Here is a 22315-nt window from a genome sequence, read left to right as displayed (position 1 = left end):
TAGGTTATGAAGAGGTAAACGAAGTAGTAAGGGAATATTTAAAGGACCACTATAGTGCCAGGAAAACATACTCATTTTCCTGGCACTATAGTGCCCTGAGGGTGCCCCCAACCTCAGGGACCCCCTCCCGCCGGGCTCTGGGGAGAGTAAAGGGTTAAAACTTACCTTTATTCCAGCGCCGGGCAGGGAGCTCTCCTCCTCTTCTCCGCCTTCGATCCTCCCTTTCGGCTGAATGCGCATGCGCAGCAAGAGCTGCGCGCGCATTCAGCCGGTCTCATAGGAAAGCATTTGCAATGCTTTCCTATGGACGCTTGCGTGCTCTCACTGTGATTTTCAGTGAGACAGCCACTAGAGGATTTGGAGGCTGGATTAACCCTATTATAAACATAGCAGTTTCTCTGAAAATGCTATGTTTATAACAAAAAAAAGGGCCAATCCTAGGGGGACCTGGCACCCAGACCACTTCATTAAGCTGAAGTGGTCTGGGTGCCTAGAGTGGTCCTTTAATGAACCTGGATAACTATGTTGTAAAGTAAAGCACGTGTGAACGGGTTAGTGGTTGCAGATCATGATGATTAATTACAGAAAAAGTATTCGAAAACAGGTGTGAATGCCTGGAGTAACAAGAGAAGATATTAGATAAAAGGATATTAGACTATCCTTTGGCGTACAGTCCTTTGTAAAGTTTTGCCAATAGGAACAGTTTGTAATTTCTAAGAATTTAGGTAATTTGTGCAATGTTAATAAATAAAACCAGGAGACAGACAAAATGTCATAAGACTTGGGAGAGAATAACAACCTGATTATGAAACACGCTCTCACACACAAGTCATAGTATTTTAAATGCTACTGAAATATATAGACACAAAATGGTACAGCAGAAAAAGGTAATTGTATATCAGGAAACGATCAGAAAAGAATCTGCAACATGTCATAGCTTACTAATAGAGGGTGCAAACTTGTATTTTTGTTGAGCTATCGATTTTAAAGTATTGCAGTGTTGTTCACTAATATGAATTTTACATTTTAGACCAAAGAAAGCAAAGGGGAAGCATAGTTGACTTAGGGAATGTTTTGTGTTTGGCTATTTTTACCTTCGGTTTAATATTCACTTTGTATTCTCAGTTTCTGTGAATCACTCAGTGAGATCCAATATTTCTTCTAGGGAAACATATATTATTGATGTTTTGAGAAAATCGACATTGAGTCCCTGCCTACTTATCCTCCTGACTGCCATAGGCAAATTAAACAGACACCAAAACCTGGATCACAAAAAAATAAAATAATTTTACAATTGAATTATGGACAAGGGCAAGTGTTCCCTGAAAAAAATGCACCCCCACTCCCTTCTGCATTTTAGTGTTTGACATTGTTGTTATTATTGTGCATTAAAAAGTGCCTGCAGTGGAACCACGAACAACATAAAAATATAATGGTTTTATCAAGGAAGAGGCATAACATACAAGCTAGGTACCATAGATATAAAATAAGCCATACAAATTCATAAGGCAGGAGTAACAACAGGACAGATACTATAAACATCAGGAATTTGAAGGATATTTGGACTATTACACTGAAGATCACGTTTATATATATATATATATATAAAACAGAATTATAGAGTGCGATATTACATAATTAAAGTTATAGCCTATAAATTGCAACCATTAAGCAGCCTGGACTTCAGTTGGATATAATTAAATTATGAGTTAAAAAAAATAAAAATAAAAAAAATCCCAGGGTAATAATCTCTGTCACTCCAGCTGTTGTGGCTATGGTCCCCTTAGGGCGGAAGTGACAATCAGCCAGCATCACTGAGCTGTATGGCAGGGCAACACGTGGGTAGAGCAGCGAGACAATGATTCGAACGCTGTGATTGGCTGATGGACCGTCACATGATCATCTCCGGGAAGACTTCCGGCAACAACGCCTGTGTCACGTCACCTCCCCTGTGCCTGGAAGGTGAGCTGCATGGTGTGTACGCAGAGCAGGGCTGTGCATGCAGAGCTGCATGGTGTGTACGCAGAGCAGGGCTGTGCATGCAGAGCTGCATGGTGTGTACGCAGGGCTGTCCATGTAGAGCTGCATGGTGTGTACGCAGGGCTGTCCATGTAGAGCTGCATGGTGTGTACGCAGAGCAGGGCTGTGCATGCAGAGCTGCATGGTGTGTACACAGAGCAGTGCTGCATGGTGTGTACACAGAGCAGTGCTGCATGGTGTGTACACAGAGCAGTGCTGCATGGTGTGTACACAGAGCAGTGCTGCATGGTGTGTACACAGAGCAGTGCTGCATGGTGTGTACACAGAGCAGTGCTGCATGGTGTGTACACAGAGCAGTGCTGCATGGTGTGTACACAGAGCAGTGCTGCATGGTGTGTACACAGAGCAGTGCTGCATGGTGTGTACACAGAGCAGTGCTGCATGGTGTGTACACAGAGCAGTGCTGCATGGTGTGTACACAGAGCAGTGCTGCATGGTGTGTACACAGAGCAGTGCTGCATGGTGTGTACACAGAGCAGTGCTGCATGGTGTGTACACAGAGCAGTGCTGCATGGTGTGTACACAGAGCAGTGCTGCATGGTGTGTACACAGAGCAGGGCTGTGCGTGCAGAGCTGCATGGTGTGTACACAGAGCAGGGCTGTGCGTGCAGAGCGGCATGGTGTGTACACAGAGCTGCATGGTGTGTACGCAGAGCTGCATGGTGTGTACGCAGAGCTGCATGGTGTGCACGCAGAGCTGCATGGTGTGCACGCAGAGCTGCATGGTGTGCACGCAGAGCTGCATGGTGTGCACGCAGAGCTGCATGGTGTGCACGCAGAGCTGCATGGTGTGCACGCAGAGCTGCATGGTGTGCACGCAGAGCTGCATGGTGTGCACGCAGAGCTGCATGGTGTGCACGCAGAGCTGCATGGTGTGCACGCAGAGCTGCATGGTGTGCACGCAGAGCTGCATGGTGTGCACGCAGAGCTGCATGGTGTGCACGCAGAGCTGCATGGTGTGCACGCAGAGCTGCATGGTGTGCACGCAGAGCTGCATGGTGTGCACGCAGAGCTGCATGGTGTGCACGCAGAGCTGCATGGTGTGCACGCAGAGCTGCATGGTGTGCACGCAGAGCTGCATGGTGTGCACGCAGAGCTGCATGGTGTGCACGCAGAGCTGCATGGTGTGCACGCAGAGCTGCATGGTGTGCACGCAGAGCTGCATGGTGTGCACGCAGAGCTGCATGGTGTGCACGCAGAGCTGCATGGTGTGCACGCAGAGCTGCATGGTGTGCACGCAGAGCTGCATGGTGTGCACGCAGAGCTGCATGGTGTGCACGCAGAGCTGCATGGTGTGCACGCAGAGCTGCATGGTGTGCACGCAGAGCTGCATGGTGTGCACGCAGAGCTGCATGGTGTGCACGCAGAGCTGCATGGTGTGCACGCAGAGCTGCATGGTGTGCATGCAGAGCTGCATGGTGTGTACACAGAGCAGGGCTGTGCATGCAGAGCTGCATGGTGTGTACGCAGGGCTGTACGTGCAGAGCAGGGCTGTGCATGCAGATCTGCATGGTGTGTAAACAGAGCAGGGCTGTGCCTGCAGAGCGGCATGGTGTGTACACAGAGCAGGGCTGTACATGTAGAGCTTCCAGTAGGGGGGGGGGGGGGGGAGGAAGGGCATGGTATCCTGTTATCTGTGTTATTTAAATGGTAGGCAGTTGGGTTCACTGATTTTTGGGCCGGGTGGAGGGAGGGGAGGGGAGGGGTTTGGGTAGTGAGGGGGTTTAAGACCCCAGGAGCAAGTTTCTCCAAATATATCACAGGTGCTCCGCTTCCAATTGTGTTATCTAGAGGCAATGGAGGAAACTCTTCCCTTTTTTTATTTTTTTTTAGTTTTGGGAATGGTCAAAGGCTGGCAGAGGATCATTGGTGTTGACGTTCTACCACAGCTGGGCTCTAACAATCTGCCTCCACTGGTTTTTAGATCCCTAAAGGAACACTGCATTAACTGGGGGAAAAAAACATATTTAATTAAAATTCCTGTTTAGTAGATATATTCCCAAATTAAAGCATGCACCGGTTAATTATGCATTTTTTTTTCTCCATTGGGTTATATCTAAAAACTGCTTGCAAAAGCTTCAGTTCTCTTGTCTGAAGCCTTTACAAGCCCTCCCCTTCTAGCCCTGACCAGCCTTTGTGTCAGTCCAATCACAGACTTTCCAGTGCAGCTCAATGAGAAGTCTTTGCAAGGCAGGTGCTCAGGGCAAATGCTGCCTTTTGAATTTACTTCCACTGAGCTAAACAAACCAGGAAGTAACAAGATCTGTTGTATGATTAACAGACCTCCCCCAAGGGGTTAACAAGGTTAATTCTATAAAAGTGCCAATTTCTACTGAAATCAGCACTTTTTGTGTGAAAAAAAAAAAGAGCATGTAAGAAGTATCCTGTATGGTTATGCATTACTTCTAAATTGAGTAAAAATGATGTGTTTTACATTGATATTAGAGTATTGACTATTTAGTCAGAGTAAACCATGTTGGGTGCAATGTATTGGTGTTCAACTTGGGGTTTACTTTTTAATAGATGGTAGATTGGTTGGCCTGAAATTTGGATTAATTTTATAGACATAATACACAACTGGAACTTTATAGCGTGCGTATTGCAACTTACACTGTAATACCTCTGACATGTTGCCATATGATTTTGTATAATAGGTATTGTGCTAGAAGAAATTTTAACACAGAGTGAATGGCGAGGATAGATGACCTACAATTCCAAGGTGAGGAGCAATGTAAATAATCTTTTTATAAATAACTGCGTAAGCCAGTGCTTTCTTAACTTGTTTTTGCCGGGTACCCAGTATGTATATAGGATTAGTTTTGCAGCCAATTCTTCGTTTTGCAGTTTCTCAATATTCAGAAATAAGTGCACTATAACTAATTAGCATTACAATAAACTTTGCTTAAAGGGACACTCCAGGCACACAGACCACTTCTGCTCATTGGAGTGGTCTGGGTGCCAAGTCCCACTACTCTTAACCCTGCAACTGTAATTATTGAATTTTTTTTTATAAAATGCAATAATTACATTGCAGGGTTAACTCCACCTCTAGTGGCTGTCTACTAGACAGCCACTAGAGGGCACTTCCGTGTTTATAGCAAAGATTTTCTTTGCTAGAGCGTCGCTGAACGTCCTCACGCTGTGTGAGGACCTCCAGCGTCGCTCAATTCCCCATAGGAAATCTTTTTTAATGCTTTCCTACGGGAAGACCTAATGCGCGTGCGGGGGGGGGGGGATCAGTCTCGCCCACCGGCTGACGCGATTACTGGGAGGAGCGATGCCGACCCAAAACCACTGCCGAGGGACATTGGCGGGGTCTCAGGTAAGTGACCTGAAGGGGTTTTCACCCCTTCAGCTACCTGGGATGGGAGGTGGGAGGGAGAGGGGACCTGCAGTGCCAGGAAAACGGATTGTTTTCCTGGCACTGGAGTTTCCCTTTAACATCTTCACCTGACTCTTTCCAATACCTAATATTTAAGCTAGTTAAAGCAGTTATGTAAAACTGTGAACAGTTTACTGGGGCCTGAAGAATGTGATATGCCTGAGATTAAGAGCCTCAACTCATTTTTGGTCTATTTTCCTTTTTTGGACTATTTTTTTTTCTTAAACAAATAGTAGCTGTTTATATTATCAAATCTGTGCATGCAGACCTACTCTTCGTGAAAAGGTCGATATCAGTGTAAGCATGGCAAATGGTTGCTTACTACAGCATCTTCAAGGGCAAGGTTGTTTTCTCCCAGCTCCAAACTGGGTGTTTCTGAGTAAGGCTGGGAATAAAGTTAGCAGGCATTATTCCAGGAAATTTCTACCCAGCCCTATTAACCCACAATATGCTCTATCTGCAGTCCATGTGCCTATTATCTTAACTGCAGAATGAACACATGGTGATTTTAAATATTGACATTTTGAGCAGCGTTAGATTAGGGTGCTCTGCATGTACTCCCCCATTACACCTGTTACATTTTCTTCCTGTTATGACAGATCACATTCTTAAAATTTTCTGTTTTATTGTATGGGGCAGTACAAAATATCAGTATACCACACAAATTTACATTTTAAAAACCTATAAATCTTTTCTGTGTTTATTTTTGAAGAGGGGATGCAGAGGATAATTGCTCTGTATATGGTTCTTCTTCTAAATATGTAACTTTTGATCACCATCAATTACTAATTATTACAGTTTAACTGTATGAACACATTTTGTTTTCTGCGCACTAAATGTCAGATTGTAGTGAATTGAAATGCAAATTGCTAAAATGTGACTATAGATAAACTCTTGAATTATTCCATACCAGGTATTTTTGCTTAAATGATGCCTTTTGGATGTTTAGATCTCTATAATTCAAATTAGTAAAACGTTGTGATGGTGTAATCTCTAAAATAACCTGCTCAACTGGACTTTTCAAAAGCTCAATAATAGTTTAACCATTTTTTATTCTGCTTGCTTATACAGCTGAATTTAATGGTTTGCACGTAAACACGAGGAAAGATCATGATTCTGCAAGTTATATATGTGGGTGAGACGTTAGACCACCTATGGAGGTTTAAAAAAATAAATAAATATATATTTCTTATTTTTTTGCACTTCTATGGTTATATCAGAATTTGATGATGCAGCAAATTTACTGGCTGCCAACCCTGATGCCACCACTACTACTGTGAGTATTGTAGAGTCTCAAGACACAGGTGGGGGCCAGCGAGGACATCGACACAGAGATGAAGATGACTCGTTGGCAAATGAAGACTCTGATAAAACAGAGGTAATTTCATGAAGTAAAATTTTGCATTTTTATAAATGGTTTCTACCCCCAAAATATCTTCAATATTTGCTCTGTGATACACCAATAGAACTTACTTTATTATATTCTAAGTGTCATTTTATTTTTTTATTTGTTTGCTGTGTTTTCTGATAATACTTGGTGCCAATCATCCCTGAAAATAGACTTCATGCATTCTGGTTGATGAGTGTTGTATAATCTTTGGTATGGTGGCTGTTGTGTCATATATTAATAGTTAAAAGATAGTTATTAGTTGTGTTTTCGTTTATTGTTTAACACACTCTAATTATATTTGGATGTGTTTCATGCAATGCAGGTATAGCCAGCTTGTGGCAGTTTGTGTGTGCATGAACGTAGAATTGTTGGTAAATGATACCCATAGCATTTACAATTTCACAACATCTTGGGAAATTGGCTGTTAAAGTCTCCCAGAAATGCAACAGTGGTGGGTGTTTTTTTTTTTTTATTTTCTATCGTTACTTATCGTCACTCCACCTAAATTAATAGCTTCAGTATCGGAAGTGATTAGTTATCTGTATATCCTGTGTTTTTTTTTGTTTTGTTATTTTTTACTTTTATACAAATAAATGGTGATTCTATTATGTGTATGCATGTTCTCTTCCAGCGCTTTGGTAATGCCCTCATTCCTAGAGCACTGGTTACACACCACTTCCACATTATAAATGTAAATTTTACCCATCCTCGGCAACATTAATTAGCTATGAATCCTGGGCTGATGCAAAATCAATGTGAGCAAGAAGGGAGGGGGTCCTTTGATGGTGGGAAGGGCACAAGTTTTATAATAAACAGATTGATATTAAATCTTGGGGACCACTCTATCAGAGTTGTGATGGTTAAGTTGCTTAGTGTTCCTTTATAGAAATGGTATGGGAAATACTTTTAGATTTTGCATTGGCATGTTTATACGTGTTTATAATATGCTCTTTATAGTAAACATTAATTTATATTTAACTTGTAATATCTATAATGTTTTGTGGAAGACTAGACGTTTGTGTTTTTTTTTTGTTTTTTTTTTTTACACTATTACAAAATGTTACGGTATTACTCAATATTACATATTGTGCATATTACACAATATTGTGTGCACCAACTTGTGATATGGATATTGACTGCTCAAAATAATCTCAATCGTACGATTCAGAACTCAGCCGGTGTAGTTTTCAGTATAGTTCTTTGAATAACCTGTCAACCGTACCACTGAAGCTGTAAACGATTAAAGGTTAATACTAATTCTTTTTTGCAGCTGCTTGCCGGACAGAAGAGTTTGGCTGCTTTCTGGACATTTGATTATTACCAAACATTCTTTGATGTAGACACTTACCAGGTAATTAAGATCAGTTATTCTGATTCTTAGTGACTCTCTCAATAATGCAAGACCATTGGCAGATGTACATATAAATATATATTTCTGCGTGTAAGGGAGTTTTTTGTTTTTTTTGTAATAATTGCTTAGTTTTACTTTTCTACAGGTTCTGGATAGGATAAAAGGCTCCCTTTTACCGATACCTGGTCGAAACTTTGTGAGGTTATATGTGAGAAGCAATCCAGATCTATATGGTGAGTTGTGAATTTCTGCATTTATAGATATTTACTTTGTTTTTATTGTCTCATTGTACTGTAAGAGTATTTTTTGAATCCTGCACATTTGGCTATTACTCCGTTAAACTATTTTCCACTACTGTTTCTTTAGTTATCTAGATTTAAAGGAAAATTATTGTCACCAAAAAAACTTTAGCTTAATGAAGCCGTTTTGGTGTATAGATCATGCCCCTGCACTCTCACTGCTCAATTCTCTGCCATTTAGGAGTTGAATCACTTTGTTTATGTAGCCATAGTCACACTTCCCTGCATGTGACTTACACAGACGTCCTAAACACTTCCTCTAAATAATCATCTAATGTTTTTATACTTTCTTTATTGTAAATTCTGTTTAATTTAGAATTCCTTATCTCCTGCTCTGTTAATAGCTTGTTAGACCCCACAGTCTCCTGTATGCAACTAAAGCTCAATCCACAGAGCAGGAGATTAAAAAATAAAATAAAAAAATCTTTCAACGTAAGTTACATCAGATTGAAAATGAAACCATTTTTGGTTGTTTTTTTTTTTGCAGGCTGTGTCAGTCACAGCCAGGGGAGGTGTGGCTAGGGCTGCATGGATAGACACAAGTGTAATTTAACTCCTAAATGGCAGAGAATTGAGTAGTGAAACTTCAGAGGCATGAACTATACACAAATACTGATTCATTAAGCTAAAGTTGTTTTGGTGACTATAGTGTCCCTTTTTTAATAAAACATCTGATAATGTGCATATTATTGTAACTAGTAGGCTAACATTTATGAATTTGCTTGAGTTAATTTGTCTTTGAATTGCATGGATGTTCAACTCCTGAAACTGGATAAAATTGCGTGCTTAATAAGATAATGCTTGCTTGTGCCTCTTATTATCACCATAAAACCAATTTCACCCTTGACATACAACATAAGCAGTAAATAATTGGCTACTTTTGAAAATGACAGCATCTACAAGATTACCTAATTTTTTTCCTATCATTTATATATAATATTTCTTTCTTTGTAAGGTCCATTTTGGATATGCGCCACTCTTATTTTCACACTGAGCATCAGTGGGAATCTGTCTAATTTTTTGCTGCATCGAGGAGAGTCCCATTATCACTACGTTCCTGAGTTTAGAAAAGGTGAGTAATCTGACTGACTGCTAATCACTCTTACCCAGCTTAGTTGTTGACACCAATGGCTGTATTTGCATTGAAGGGTGCATTTCCTTTTTTTTTTTTTTTTTTTTTTATTCTTTATTTTTGTTGTGCGTAAGTTTATAACATTCGCATGTGAGGTACCCCAAAGAAAAGGCAATCCTCCAGCGTATTAAAACAGTTAAACATAGAGGTACATGGTAGAACAGGCACATTGTTTAGTTTAGGCTATAAACCGGATGGATTTACGTTGTTGAGGTATTGTGAATGGTACATTTCATGACCAGAGCTACATTGGCTCTTTTTAAAGAGCGTGAAATTTGAATCCTTGTGCAACAATTTTACTAGTAAAAGCATTGATTGGGAGAAAATCCTATTTAAATATAGGGTTTTCTTCCATCTGGTAATCAATTCTTCAACATAAACTCTATTCCAAGTAATTGGTAAAGAAGATCCAAAGAGACCTCCCACAGATGGTCCTTCTGCTCTCCACTTATATCACCACTACCTGGCGCTGCCAGTATAGGAATGGAGTGACTGACATCACTCTGTTCAGATTCCGGCATCATGGTACACTTCACTGCAAATCAGTGGAGAGAGCAGGACTAGCAAGGGCGGACCGGAGGTGGCTATTGCAGAAGTGTAACACAAACCTCTGTTAGCTGAGGTAAGTGGTGTCAGGTTCCCTTTAAACAATGTTATCTCAGTACAGCTCCATGTGAGAGGACAGTCTGGAGCCTAAGTGAATATGAAGTTATTTTAGCCCAACATTAAAAAAGAACACTAAGATTAAAATGACATCTATTTAATTTTTAATATTTGTGTTCCTTTTTGTTAAAGATTACAGTATTATCATTTATTTAGTGTCAACATATTCCACAGTGCTTTGCAATTAATAATGGGGATATCGTAGAACAAGTAACTGACATACCGAATATAGAAGCGACGAGGTGAAGGCCCAGATTAAACAAGGTTAAAATATCTTTTGTAATTAAAAATAAAGTTAAACCTTTCCATTAGGGTTTTTTTTTTTTTCTTTAGCCTAGCTAAGATTCCTGGAACATGCAGCTGGTGATAGCCACCCCAGATCTACAAACTATTCATTTAATCTGAAATTGCAGGTCTGCACAATGTGCTGAACCCCAGATGTTTTGAACTACAACTCCCACGATTCCCTGGCTATTTGTTTAATTAAAAGAATCATGGGCGTTGTATTTCAAAACATCTGGGTGGCCCGCAGGTTGTGCAGGCCTGGTCTAGAGTTTAGTTTGTATTGTATGTTAAATTATATTTGATTCTTTTTTTTTTTTTTTTTTTTTCCAAACTGCACCACATGGTGATACAATAGTAACACACAAGACATGCTGTCCCCAGTTTACCCTAGTGTCCCTGTGTCTGGCTATTCCTTTGTGCCAAGTCATGCAGCATGTCTCTGTTTGTTTGTTGCAGTGTCAATTGCTGCCACTGCAATTTATTCCTATGCCTGGCTGGTGCCACTGGCTCTTTGGGGCTTCCTGTCATGGCGACATAGCAAGGTGATGAGCATGGTGTCCTACTCGTTCCTGGAAATTGTGTGCGTTTATGGATACTCTCTCTTCATCTACATCCCCACTTCTGTGAGTGTCTTGTGCATTGGATTACATTATTAGGACCCTTTTTCTGTCATTCAGCTCCATAACTGAACATTTTATTTGTACATTATTCTATCCTTCAGTGTGATAATATATGCACACATACTTATTTAGTGAAGTTTGGGTTGTATGGAAATCAAATTTTAGACCAAAGTAACCAAACTGAAAACAAAGCTGAATTAGAGACTTTTTTTTTTCACTTTGTATATTTAAAAACATTTTTACATTCCCCTTTACTTTGAACTCGAGTTCTTAGTTTTTAATTATGGACCAGTGAGCTCTGTGCATTTTTTGGTCCATATTTCCCCATCTTTCCCTTGTGTGGCTTTGCTCTAGCAGGGATTTAATAGGGCACTATAGTCCACAAAACAACTGTATCGATCATGTCTCTGAAGTCTCACTGATCATCCGCTGCCATTTAGGGGTAAAGTAATTTTGTCCATGTAGCCCTAGTCACACCTCCTCTGGCTGTGACTGACACACCCTGCATAAAATAAAAAATGGTTTCCTTTTTTTCAATCAGATATTAACTTGCTTTATACACTTATCTCCTGCTCTGTCAATTGGTTTTTCATCACACACAGGGGGCTCCTGCAAGGTCTAGAAGGTTTTTAACAGAGCAGGAGCTAAGAAAATCTAAATTAAGCAGAATTTGCAATAAAGGAAGTGTAAACATTAGATCTCACTTTACAGAAGGTGTGTAAGTCACATGCAGGGAGGTGTGCCTAACAAAGAGATATAACATCTGAATAGAGCAGTGAGATTGCACAGGCATGATCTATACACCAAAACTGCTTCATTAAGCTAAAGGCGTTCTGGTGACTAGTGTCCTGTTAGGGGAGCAGTGTTTTATGTCACATCTGGGTTTGGGGGCTTCTGTTAGTAAAATATCCATACGAGTTTACTCACCACCCCACCTCACATGACAATACAAACACAGTAGCAGCACCCATGTAAGACATTCTGTTTCCTTGTCTTGCGGTGCTGCTCTGCCTTTTGCTGCAGTGTGAGTTTAGACAAAGTCTGTTTGGGTTATTAACTACAGAGCGAACTGTCAGGAATGCTGAATTAACTTAAAGGACCACTCTAGGCACCCAGACCACTTCAGCTTAATGAAGTGGTCTGGGTGCCAGGTCCAGCTAGGGTTAACCCATTTTTTTTTATAAACATAGCAGTTTCAGAGAAACTGCTATGTTTATAATGAGGGTTAATCCAGCCTCCAAATCCTCTAGTGGCTGTCTCACTGACAGTCGCTAGAGGCGCTTGCGTGAGTCTCACTGTGAAAATCAAATTGAGAGCACGCAAGCGTCCATAGGAAAGCATTGTAAATGCTTTCCTATGCGACCGGCTGAATGCGCACGCAGCTCTTGCCGCGCGTGCACATTCAGCCGACGGGGCGGAACGGAGGAGGATCGGAGGCAGAGAGCTCCCGCCCAGCACTGGAAAAAGGTAAGTTTTACCCCTTTTCCCCTTTCCAGAGCACCCTCAGGGCACTATAGTGCCAGGAAAACGAGTGTTTTCCTGCCACTATAGTGGTCCTTTAACTTTAAATATAACATTTTAGGGCAAAGTAGCCAAATTGGGGGGAAAAATCCCTAAGTCTACGTTTTCGGTTTGGCTGTTTTTGGCCTAAAGTTTGAAATTCACACTGTAGTGAATGTGTGATTTGCAGTAGGATGTAGAGGATAACAACTATATTTATTTGCGTTTTGTTCATAAAAGTGGTGCAATATGTAAAGAAATTAGTTGCCAGTGGGATGCATGTGCCAAATCCACTTGTTGGCATGGTGATTGCTCGACTTCTCCCACTTTTTAGAACAGAACACTTTGACATTGCCGTAGATTCATGGGGAAGATTTATTAGACCGCATAATATTATCCTATCAGACAATACTAATAGACAGCATAGTATTATTCTATCACTAGTAGTAACTCTTCTGTACTTCCTAGCATTTTACAGAATGCTAGGAAGGCGACATTTCATTGTGTTACACTATAGGAGTTTTGTGGCCATTGCATGTCTGCTGCGGCATTGTTTAGATATTGTATATTAGAATCTCCCAAGATAATCACACTCGTACACATCTCGTGCATTGTATTATGACTATGTTCAGTCTGTTTTTATTATCTGCAATTTATCAGATGACAAAACTGCAGAGTTTAGGATATGTTTTTTTAAATATGCGTGTATTATGCTGGCTTTACCATGCTTTTACAGACAGGTTCCCAAGTCTAGATTTTCAAGGTCATACAGGCTGAACAAAACATAGACTTAGTGATAATTGAATATCCCAGCTGGTGCTTTTCTCATTGGTACATTTTCCCCTGTCAAGTATGGCCTTTAGTGTGCGTGTGTGTGTTTGTAAATAACCTTGTCTGACTACATCTGTCTTTGTGTCTGTCTGTCTATAAAAAGTATAGCCTTTAAATGGACAGAATAATGTTCCTCCAGTAGACTTTTTGGGTGTATGTATGGCCAATTATGTTTCGACTGAGTCTATAACATCCTGACCTTTGCATTGGTTTAATCTGGTAAATCTTTTTCTATATCCATTTTAGGTCTTTGAGTGATTCTTGCTTTTGTCATACTGCCAAATAAGTACAGTACACTCTTGCTTACCCTTTTCTATATTTCTTTCCCCGTGCAGGTGATGTGGGTAATCCACTCAGAGATTCTTCGCTGGGTCCTGATGAGTTTGGCAATATGCCTCTCTGGGTCAGTCCTCATGTTGACATTCTGGCCTGCTGTACGTGAGGATAACCGCAAAATTGCCATCGCCACACTTGTAACCATCCTGGTGCTTCATGTTTTACTTGCAGTTGGTTTTGGGGTAAGTGATAATTATTTTTTTTAATTATTTTTTTTTTCTTCAACCCTTCCCCTCAAGTATGTAATATAGAAGAGCTGAACAGGCTAACATTGAGACCACTAATAATCCTTCATTTCAAAGTGCTCTCTTATTCTTTGCAATGAGGCACCATTGGTGGTACATATGGTGCCATGTAAATTAACCAGATCTGCTTTACTAACTTTTCATGCCGTCTTATAAGGCGCAATACTGATGATCATTTATTGAACACATCTAGCAATTTATTTTAAATCTAGTCTATGGAGAATGAATGTAACACCAATGTAATGTGGACCTGACTTGAAATATATACTTGAGGTGAGGAGCCACAAGCAGGTTATCGGTCATCAATGTTTATCGGTTATAAAAAGGTGCATTAGCACATCTGCTAAAACCAATTACTATTTATTACGAGTATTTACTCTAATCATTTGCTAGTATTTCTTGTTGTTCTGAAATAGCAAATATTGAGAGGAATCTGATTTTTGAGCTGCAAGTGCACATGCTCATCTTTCCAATTCCAATGCAGTACAGCTCGATGAGAAGTCCCAGTTGGGCAAGCGTCATTGCATGTGTGTACATGATCGTGGCTGCCCTTATAGTCTGACGTGCACACTGCTATATGGGGGACACGACTGGTGCCTAAGACACCTGCCACCTCTGTTAGCTTTGTGGAGCTAATAGAATTGAGAAGAAATCCTCCCCGGCTGACAGCTAGGGAGGTGTTTCTGCCATTAGTTCTAAAAGTGCGGGTTGTGTGAGGACTCTCCCTTTTAATAGCAGTCAATTTATGTCAGGCATATCCAGAGAATAATTAAAATTCACCCGAAAGAGGAATGCTCTGTGGAAAAATTAGTACAGAGGTCGGTGCATTCATGATCTGAGAATTAGACGTTGTGTATCTACATTTAAAATTACTACCTTGGGCTCCAGATTGCCTTTTTTTTTTTTTTTTTTTTATTCTTTATTTTGGTGGTGCGAGTAGCGTCATATCAATACAACGACATGTTATAAACATCTCATCAAAACATTTCAAGTATAAAATCCAGTAACATGTTATAAGAAGCTGCACCGTTTTTTGGTTTTTTTTTAAGGAAAATTGGAAAGGATTATGCATGCTGACATTACAATTATAACATTTGAGGAAAATATACGCTGTTAACATGGGTCGCTAGGCGTATATAAGGCATATATAAGTTGAGAATGGTTAAATCTACAGGCATTTAAGTAGCACAGTGCTGATGGTATATGGTTTAAAAAGAAGGCAAAAACATGAAAATAAGCAGCCTACTAGAATAGACAGTAGGGAGAACAGTAGCAGTATCATATAATACGTATTTTAGGAGTGTTTAAGGTTTATACCTTTGGTGCTGTGCCGCTTTGAAAGCGGTTAAGGAATACCTATGCTGGTGTGGCCGCCTATAGCAACAAGTGGAAATGGTGCTTGTAACGCTTGTTGAGAATATAAGAGCATATGATCATGGGTGGCCGTTGCTTCTGGTTTAAGAACACACGGGCGTGAAGTTTGCCGGTAGTGTGCGGCCTTAAAATCATATGCGGAGAACTTCTGTTGATGTTACAAGGCTACTACAACATAGAAGGGGTGCATGTGCTGCCAGTGTGTGATGTTTAAAGCCTTGAATGTGTGCATATGCTATGATGTAAGTCGGGAACCTTAGGGGCGGCCAATAAGTATTATCAAACATTTTACTACATGTATCGTGAAGCAAGGTGTCGCTCAATAACCCCTGAGCGCGGGGGGGGGGGGGGGGCGGTTAGGGTGTTACAAATACCAGCTTGGTGTAATTAGGGGCAAACAAATAAACTGAAGGGTTCAACGCCTATTATAACAAAACATTTGTGTAACTTTACGCTGCGGTTTTTGATCTGTGACTCTCTCGCCACCGAGCGTCCCCTGCTGAGTCAACCTGTATCAGTCCCAGCTCTGGGGGTAAACGGGGCTATCTTAGAAATGTCCCAAGTGTCCATAGTTGTCTTGCTGCTCGTCTCGGGCTGCGTTATTCCCAGCTTTTGCAGGAAGGCTGCAGTCTCATCCGCCGCGGAGATGGTGTAGTTGCGGCTGTCCTTCGTGGCTATCAGGGTTCTTGAGGGTCCCCATTTGTAGGTTATTCCTGCCGATCTCAGTGCCTGTGTGGCCCGTTGGAGGGTTCTTCTCCAGGTGAGAGTGGAGCGGCATAGGTCCTGTAGGAAGTGAAGCTGCATCTCTTCAAAGAGGTAAGGCGCTTTGTTTCTGGTCTCTTGTTGGACCGCCATTTTGTCACGGAGCATGAGGAAACGCACCATCACATCTCGAGGTACCCCTGTCGGGGCTCTGGCTGAGGTGGCCAGTCTATAGCAGCCGTCTATTTGTATATTCTTAGCAGTTCGTTGTTGCAATAAGGCTGCGAGTAGTCGGCGTATGAAATGCGGTAGTTCTTGGTCATCTATGGATTCTGCGATGCCTCTAATTTTGAGGTTTGTGCGCCTTCTCGTGTCTTCCATCGCCTCTAGTTGAAGTTGGGTGGAATTTTGTGCGGTCTGAAGCTGCAGGAGCTGCTCTGCTTCGCTTGTTTGGCGTTGGGTTATGGCGGTAACAGACTCCTCTGCACCTCGCACTCTCTCCGTGATCATGGAGATGTCTTCCCTGATGATGTCCAGGTCTGCATTAAAAAAAGTTCTGATGTTATTCAGCAGGGCTTGGATATCGCCCTTGGTAGCTGGGGCTTGAGGGTCACCCTGTATTAAGGATACCTGTGGGCCTTCCGATCTTGGGATGGCATCGGGGGCATCAAGAATTTCCTCATCCGAGGAGGGGTTGGTCGAGTCCGCAGGCGACGCCATTTTGGGTCTAGGCCGCGGTTGCTGCAACAGGTCGCAGATACTCCTGGAGCCCTCTCCCGCGAGGGTTCTTAGTTTCTTCGTCTTTTTGCCCATCTTGGGTGTTGTTGGGCCCGGTTTGCGGCGATGTAAGGGTGAGATAATGCCGTTTAGTCTGCGTTCGCCGAATTTGCAGCGGGAGCTAGTCCGACATGCGTCCGCTCCCTTCAGTGTCTCGGCCACGCCCTTTTTTATTTTTTTTATTACTAGATTCATAATTGGGACAATCTTTCAGAGAAATCCTTCATATGTCTAAATACTAATTTTTTTTCATACATTAATATAACAAACTTTTTATTTGCAAAGGAAATTCAGTGAAATTCCAACACAATATATATGCAGCTTTACATAAATGATCTGCCTTCTTGAAAAACTATGAATTAATAGGCCTGTATAGGCAATGGGCCTTGGGTAACCTTCCAAGGGAAAATATATTAAAATGATCCCATCTGTTTCATAGCAAATAATTCAGAAATACATATAGACAGATTTTTGCTAAAGAATTTCATAATGATAAATCAAAAACCTGGCCGGGCTGTTTTGCCATGAGTCAAAATTTTGCTTAGTTTACTGCATACTAAAATAAGTTTAGGGCTCTAAAATGTTTGGCTGCTTGTTTAAACAGGAAGATGTAACATGTCCTGAAAGGCTTGACCATCATGTACTTAAAAGGAACTCGCTTCCCACCTGTGCCCAGTATGGTGGTGACTGAGCAAAGAAGGGAGAAATTAGGTGTTAAACCATTCAAAAATGGTTTAATACTTTAAGGCAATACAGTGCCTTGGTACTCCAGCCGTCAAAACAAATTCATTGAGATGTAGTTTCTTTGCGGGTAGAAAGTCCCGTTAATAAAGTGACCACTGATTGTGTACTTCATTCAATATGTGTTTTCTCTTCAATGCTTTAAATTTCCCTTTAAATTATTTGGCTGTGTAGGAGTATTTCTTTGATCCTCCTGAGAACGAACATGTGGTTCGCACTGTAACGTCTCCTAATGCAACAAAAGGAACTGTACAAACTCACTGACTGGAGGTAATAGTTGGACCACACCATCTATTATTATCATAATTACTAACTGCAATTACACTGATTTACATATGTTTAATTGTAATAATTATATGGTGGTTTTGGGACTGACTTCAATCAAATGTAACTAGTTTACTCAAGCTTTTATTAGCGGAAAAGTAACCAATAAAGAGGCTTGAAAATAATGTACCTGCATTTTCCATAATGGTGGATATGACACATCTCCCAGATGTAACATTTGCTTGTGATAATTTCGATTTTATTTTATTTTATTTTTACTGTTTTTTGTTTTGTTTTGTTTTTTTTAGGTACCAACAATTAGGCTCAAGAGTCAATCTTCTGTTTCATAAAGTTAATCCTCACAGTTGACCAGTGAATCTGGTGAACGGAATGCTAAAGAGAGCTGCACTTCTGAAACGTGATCAGCTAATTTTGTTCCATAACTTCATGGGAAAATATTGATCAAGTTAAGACACTGGACCATTTTTATTATTCTTATTTAATTATTTAAAAGGACTTCAGTTAAATTGCTTAGTGTAAGCGGTGAAAAGGGAGGACTTTTGCATGTTGAAAATAACAGTCCAGGGGTAGGCAACATTCCCATTCCAAATCTCGTGGACTACATCTTCCTGGATGCTTTGCTAGCACGATGGCTGTAAGAGAATTATGGGATATGTAGTTTTACAACATCTGTAGTGGCAAAGACACTATTTACTTATGCCTCAGCATCTAATGTGCTTTGAATGGTAAATGTTTGACTCACTTCTTGATTCCATTGCAGATATATATATTCAGTTATATAATTTAGCAGGGATTGTGATTGCCGCTTAAACTTTATTATTTACTTATCAAATATTAAAAGTAGGATCAAAATCAAAATTTTTCAAGACCTTTACCTTAAAGATCCTTTTACTCCGATAACACCTATTATAAATACTGTAGACTAAGAAACAAAGGAAAATGAATAGACCTGTTAAGACCTCAATGTGTTCTAAGCACCTCCAAATAAAATTGCTATGTTTAACAAGCATGTTCTGCTGCTAAGGAAACAGAAACATACATTTATTTAACATTATTGCTGAATTTGTTTTGCCATGTGGCCAATGCTATAAATTAGCCTGGCCAGACAAAAATATATGGGACCAAATTTTGTTTTTACTGTATACAGTTTGATCACTCAAACTAATGGTGATAAATTTAATATGTATCTTATTAAAACTATTTAGATCTGTGACCACATTACAATTGTTAACTTGTATAGGCAATTTTGATCTGTATAGTTGGATAGCCTCACTTCTGTACAAGGTGTTAGTTATCAATGTGCCTATTGAACTTGCATACAGTTATTGGATATGGCTTTATAGAATGGAACTATGATGGGCCGATAGATTTATTTACAAGAAGGTTCTGGACTACCTTTAAGAGGAATTATAGGGGAAAGGGACATAAAAAAAAAAAAAGTTGTTACATTTAAAATTCTTCACAGATGTGCTGTTTAGTAGGTCTGCATGCAGCTATAGGCAGACGCCCCATTTAACTGAGAAGAGACCTCCAATAACTGTAAGGGTCACATTCTGCTCTGTGAGGTATTTTCTTATTCTATTCACCTCTGTCCAGCAGCGATTTATGGGATAAGAAGTTCATCCACCCAAGAGCTGTTTGATAGCGACCGTACGATGGCTGCTATTGGTTTTGCTCATTGCCTGCTTCAATGTTTAATAAACAGGGTTATGTGTACTGATAGTGCTTCAGTCTATGAATTGGTTTCTCGCTCTTGGATTGGACACATTTATTTATTTTTTTGAGGGGGCAACATGTATGTATTTATTTTTATGAAACACTGACGTTTTAAGCCACTGGGAGGTGGTGTAGGGTATTCTCTTTACAATTAACTTATCAGATATGCAAAGTTGTGATAATGTGTAGACTGACCCTTTAAATATTGAAATATTTATTGATGGCTGTAGCTTGCTCTTATGGCTCATTTCCTCACTATCGCCACTCACATGAGTAATTATCTTTTATCATATATTATATTATTGTTCTATCTAGACCAACACCATTGTATGCATATAGGACTACAGTGCCCTTAATACTCCATCAGTCCTAAAATGAGAAGGGGTGGGGGGGAGAACGATAATTAATGTTTAGGTTGTACCTCACAATGTTTCTGTAGATCAATGAATATAAAATGCCTCTGAATGTGCCTAACTTACATTTTTAGTTCATTCTGAACAGCAATCTATGCATGATGATCTTGTTTTGTTATTTGTTCATGTTGTAGCCGCATTTCATGAGTTCCAAATAAATTCTACAGATTACTTTTCATAACTCCTGGCTTTGCTACTGTGTTTTTTTTTTTTTGTTTGTTTGTTTTTTGTATTTACTTTTTACTTTAATTTAGATTTTTTTAAAGTGCTCAGCTGTGAAGGGATTAAACGTGTATTTATGTATGTTCTGGTGTAACTGACATTTAACATTCAGTTGCTTTTATGAAGTAAATTGTACATACATGTTTGCATGTGAGAGCCTTTTGTAATGTGTAACACTGATCGTAATTTAAAAAAAATGTTGTATAAAGGGAAAAAAAATAAATGGGGTAACATCTGGAAATAAATCTTCATCTACCTGGGAGCATCCAGCTTGACTTGATTTGTGCGATGGATAATTCTATTACACTAATTCTGTTTTCATGGATTATGGGTGTTTTACATAATTATGGAGGAATGGAAATGAATGCACAAGTTAATTATTCTATAGGTTTTGTGTAGCACATCATGAGAAGAGAGTCCTCATATTGCATGATTTCATCCATGGTCTTTGTCGACTATGTAATTATGGAGAGAAATGCCATTTACTACTTGGCACTGTCTCTTTCTGTGACATGTCACAGGATTCTGTGCCGTCAGGAATGACTGTTGGCTGCATGGATTCATAGCGTAATCCAGTCACTGAGGAATGCATTGGGAGCAATGGCAAAAATATTCACTGGTTGTCCATTCAAATAAAGAATTATTGATGTCTGCAGAATTAGCATTGGTATGTAAACCAGCAACAATTCTATTTAAAATACTCCCCAGACCTTAACCCATTTGTGCCATTAGGATGCGTCATTATGTTTTGAACAGCATGGGCTCTAACGGTGTTAGAGCATAATGACGTGTCCTAACGGATTTGCTTTAGGATGGTAAATGCAGAGCTTGAGTATTGATGGTTCTGGAAATGTGTGAAGTGAGGCAATGTGATACGTTGCTGAAGACCACTTCCTTCTCACTTAGTATACCACCCGATTATTCAAACCGTATTCTACAGTTCCATGTGCTTGTGCAAGAACAGAACATGGTCCAACCTATTCTAGATTATTAGTAAAACACTGTACGTAATATTACTGCCTCACTGTTCTCTTCCACTGTACAGATGTCTGTTGGGCTATTTGGCAGTGCTGGTATGGCTAGTGCAGTGTGGTGGAGGTTTAAGAGTACACTAAAGCAAACCCCATGGAGTCTTAAATTTGAGTTTTCACACAGTAAACTATGCATACTGTTTGTCACCCCTGCTGGTGATAAAAAGTTAGTTTTAAAAATACGTTTTTATTTTTTATTTTTATTATATATATTTTATTCTAACTGTATTTTGATATTAATATATATTTATATCCACATACACTTGGCATGAAATACATATATCCATATTTTCATAAATATACACGTAGACTGTGTGTGTATGTGTGTATATATGTATGTGTGTGTATATATATATATATATATATATATATATATATATATATATATATATATATATATATATAAATTATATATCTCTCTCAAATTTTACGTGCTTTTTTTTTTTTTTTTTTTTTTTTTTACATAATTTTATTGATTGCCATTTGGGGGACCTGCCTGATAACCCAGGCAGAAAGTTCAGAGAATTTAATTTGCTAGCACTATATTTAACCCTGTAACTTTCCAAGATACCCTAAAACCTGTACATGGGGAGGAGGGGGGGTACTGTTTTACTCGGTAGACTTCGCTGAACACAAATAGTGTTGTAACACATATCTCTCATTTTAATTACTTTAAATTGTGCACTTTCTTTTTAACTTGTTTAAACCTATTACAGCGATGATATTTGCATTTTTCACACACAAACTGCACTTTCACAGATAATATTGTTGTGATACATTTTACTCTTTTGAAACCCTAATATTTGTGTTCAGCAGGAGCCGACTGAGGAAGCCGTGTGACGGCGAAACGCGTTTTGGCAATAATTATATTTTTATTTGTATTATCCATATGGCATTTTAATTTTGTTTTCTAGCAAAATTGTATACAAAATTTTTAAAATTCTCTTTTATAATAAATTTACTTTTTTTTTTTTTTTTAA

At 39.7% G+C, this 22315-nt stretch overlaps 2 protein-coding genes across 3 annotated transcripts; one reads left to right on the top strand and one right to left on the bottom strand.

Annotated features, from left to right (window-relative positions):
* Positions 1-579: 579 nt before the first annotated feature.
* On the bottom strand, positions 580-3497 carry LOC134569131 (histidine-rich protein PFHRP-II-like). Its single transcript, XM_063428039.1, has 2 exons — positions 2711-3497; positions 580-614 (listed from the first exon to the last, which is right to left on the bottom strand). The coding sequence occupies exons 1-2, from the start codon at positions 3495-3497 to the stop codon at positions 580-582; spliced, it is 822 nt and encodes a 273-aa protein (XP_063284109.1).
* YIPF1 (Yip1 domain family member 1) lies at positions 1909-19187 on the top strand. 2 transcript variants are annotated; one of them, XM_063428092.1, is made up of 10 exons: positions 1909-1974; positions 4695-4759; positions 6643-6800; positions 8083-8163; positions 8309-8396; positions 9418-9534; positions 10999-11165; positions 13829-14011; positions 17843-17938; positions 18241-19187. In XM_063428092.1, exons 2-9 carry the CDS (start codon positions 4729-4731, stop codon positions 17930-17932), a joined length of 915 nt encoding a protein of 304 aa, XP_063284162.1. In that variant the 5' UTR covers positions 1909-1974; positions 4695-4728; the 3' UTR covers positions 17933-17938; positions 18241-19187. The 2 variants fall into 2 exon arrangements, with proteins under 2 accessions (XP_063284162.1, XP_063284163.1); XM_063428093.1 differs by having other exon boundaries at positions 1912-1962.
* Positions 19188-22315: the final 3128 nt, after the last annotated feature.

The sequence above is a fragment of the Pelobates fuscus genome, chromosome 7 (assembly GCF_036172605.1).
Source record: "Pelobates fuscus isolate aPelFus1 chromosome 7, aPelFus1.pri, whole genome shotgun sequence".
NCBI classification, from domain to species: Eukaryota; Metazoa; Chordata; class Amphibia; order Anura; family Pelobatidae; genus Pelobates; species Pelobates fuscus.
Note: the sequence above shows the minus strand (reverse complement) of the source record. Positions and strands in the feature narration are given on the sequence as shown.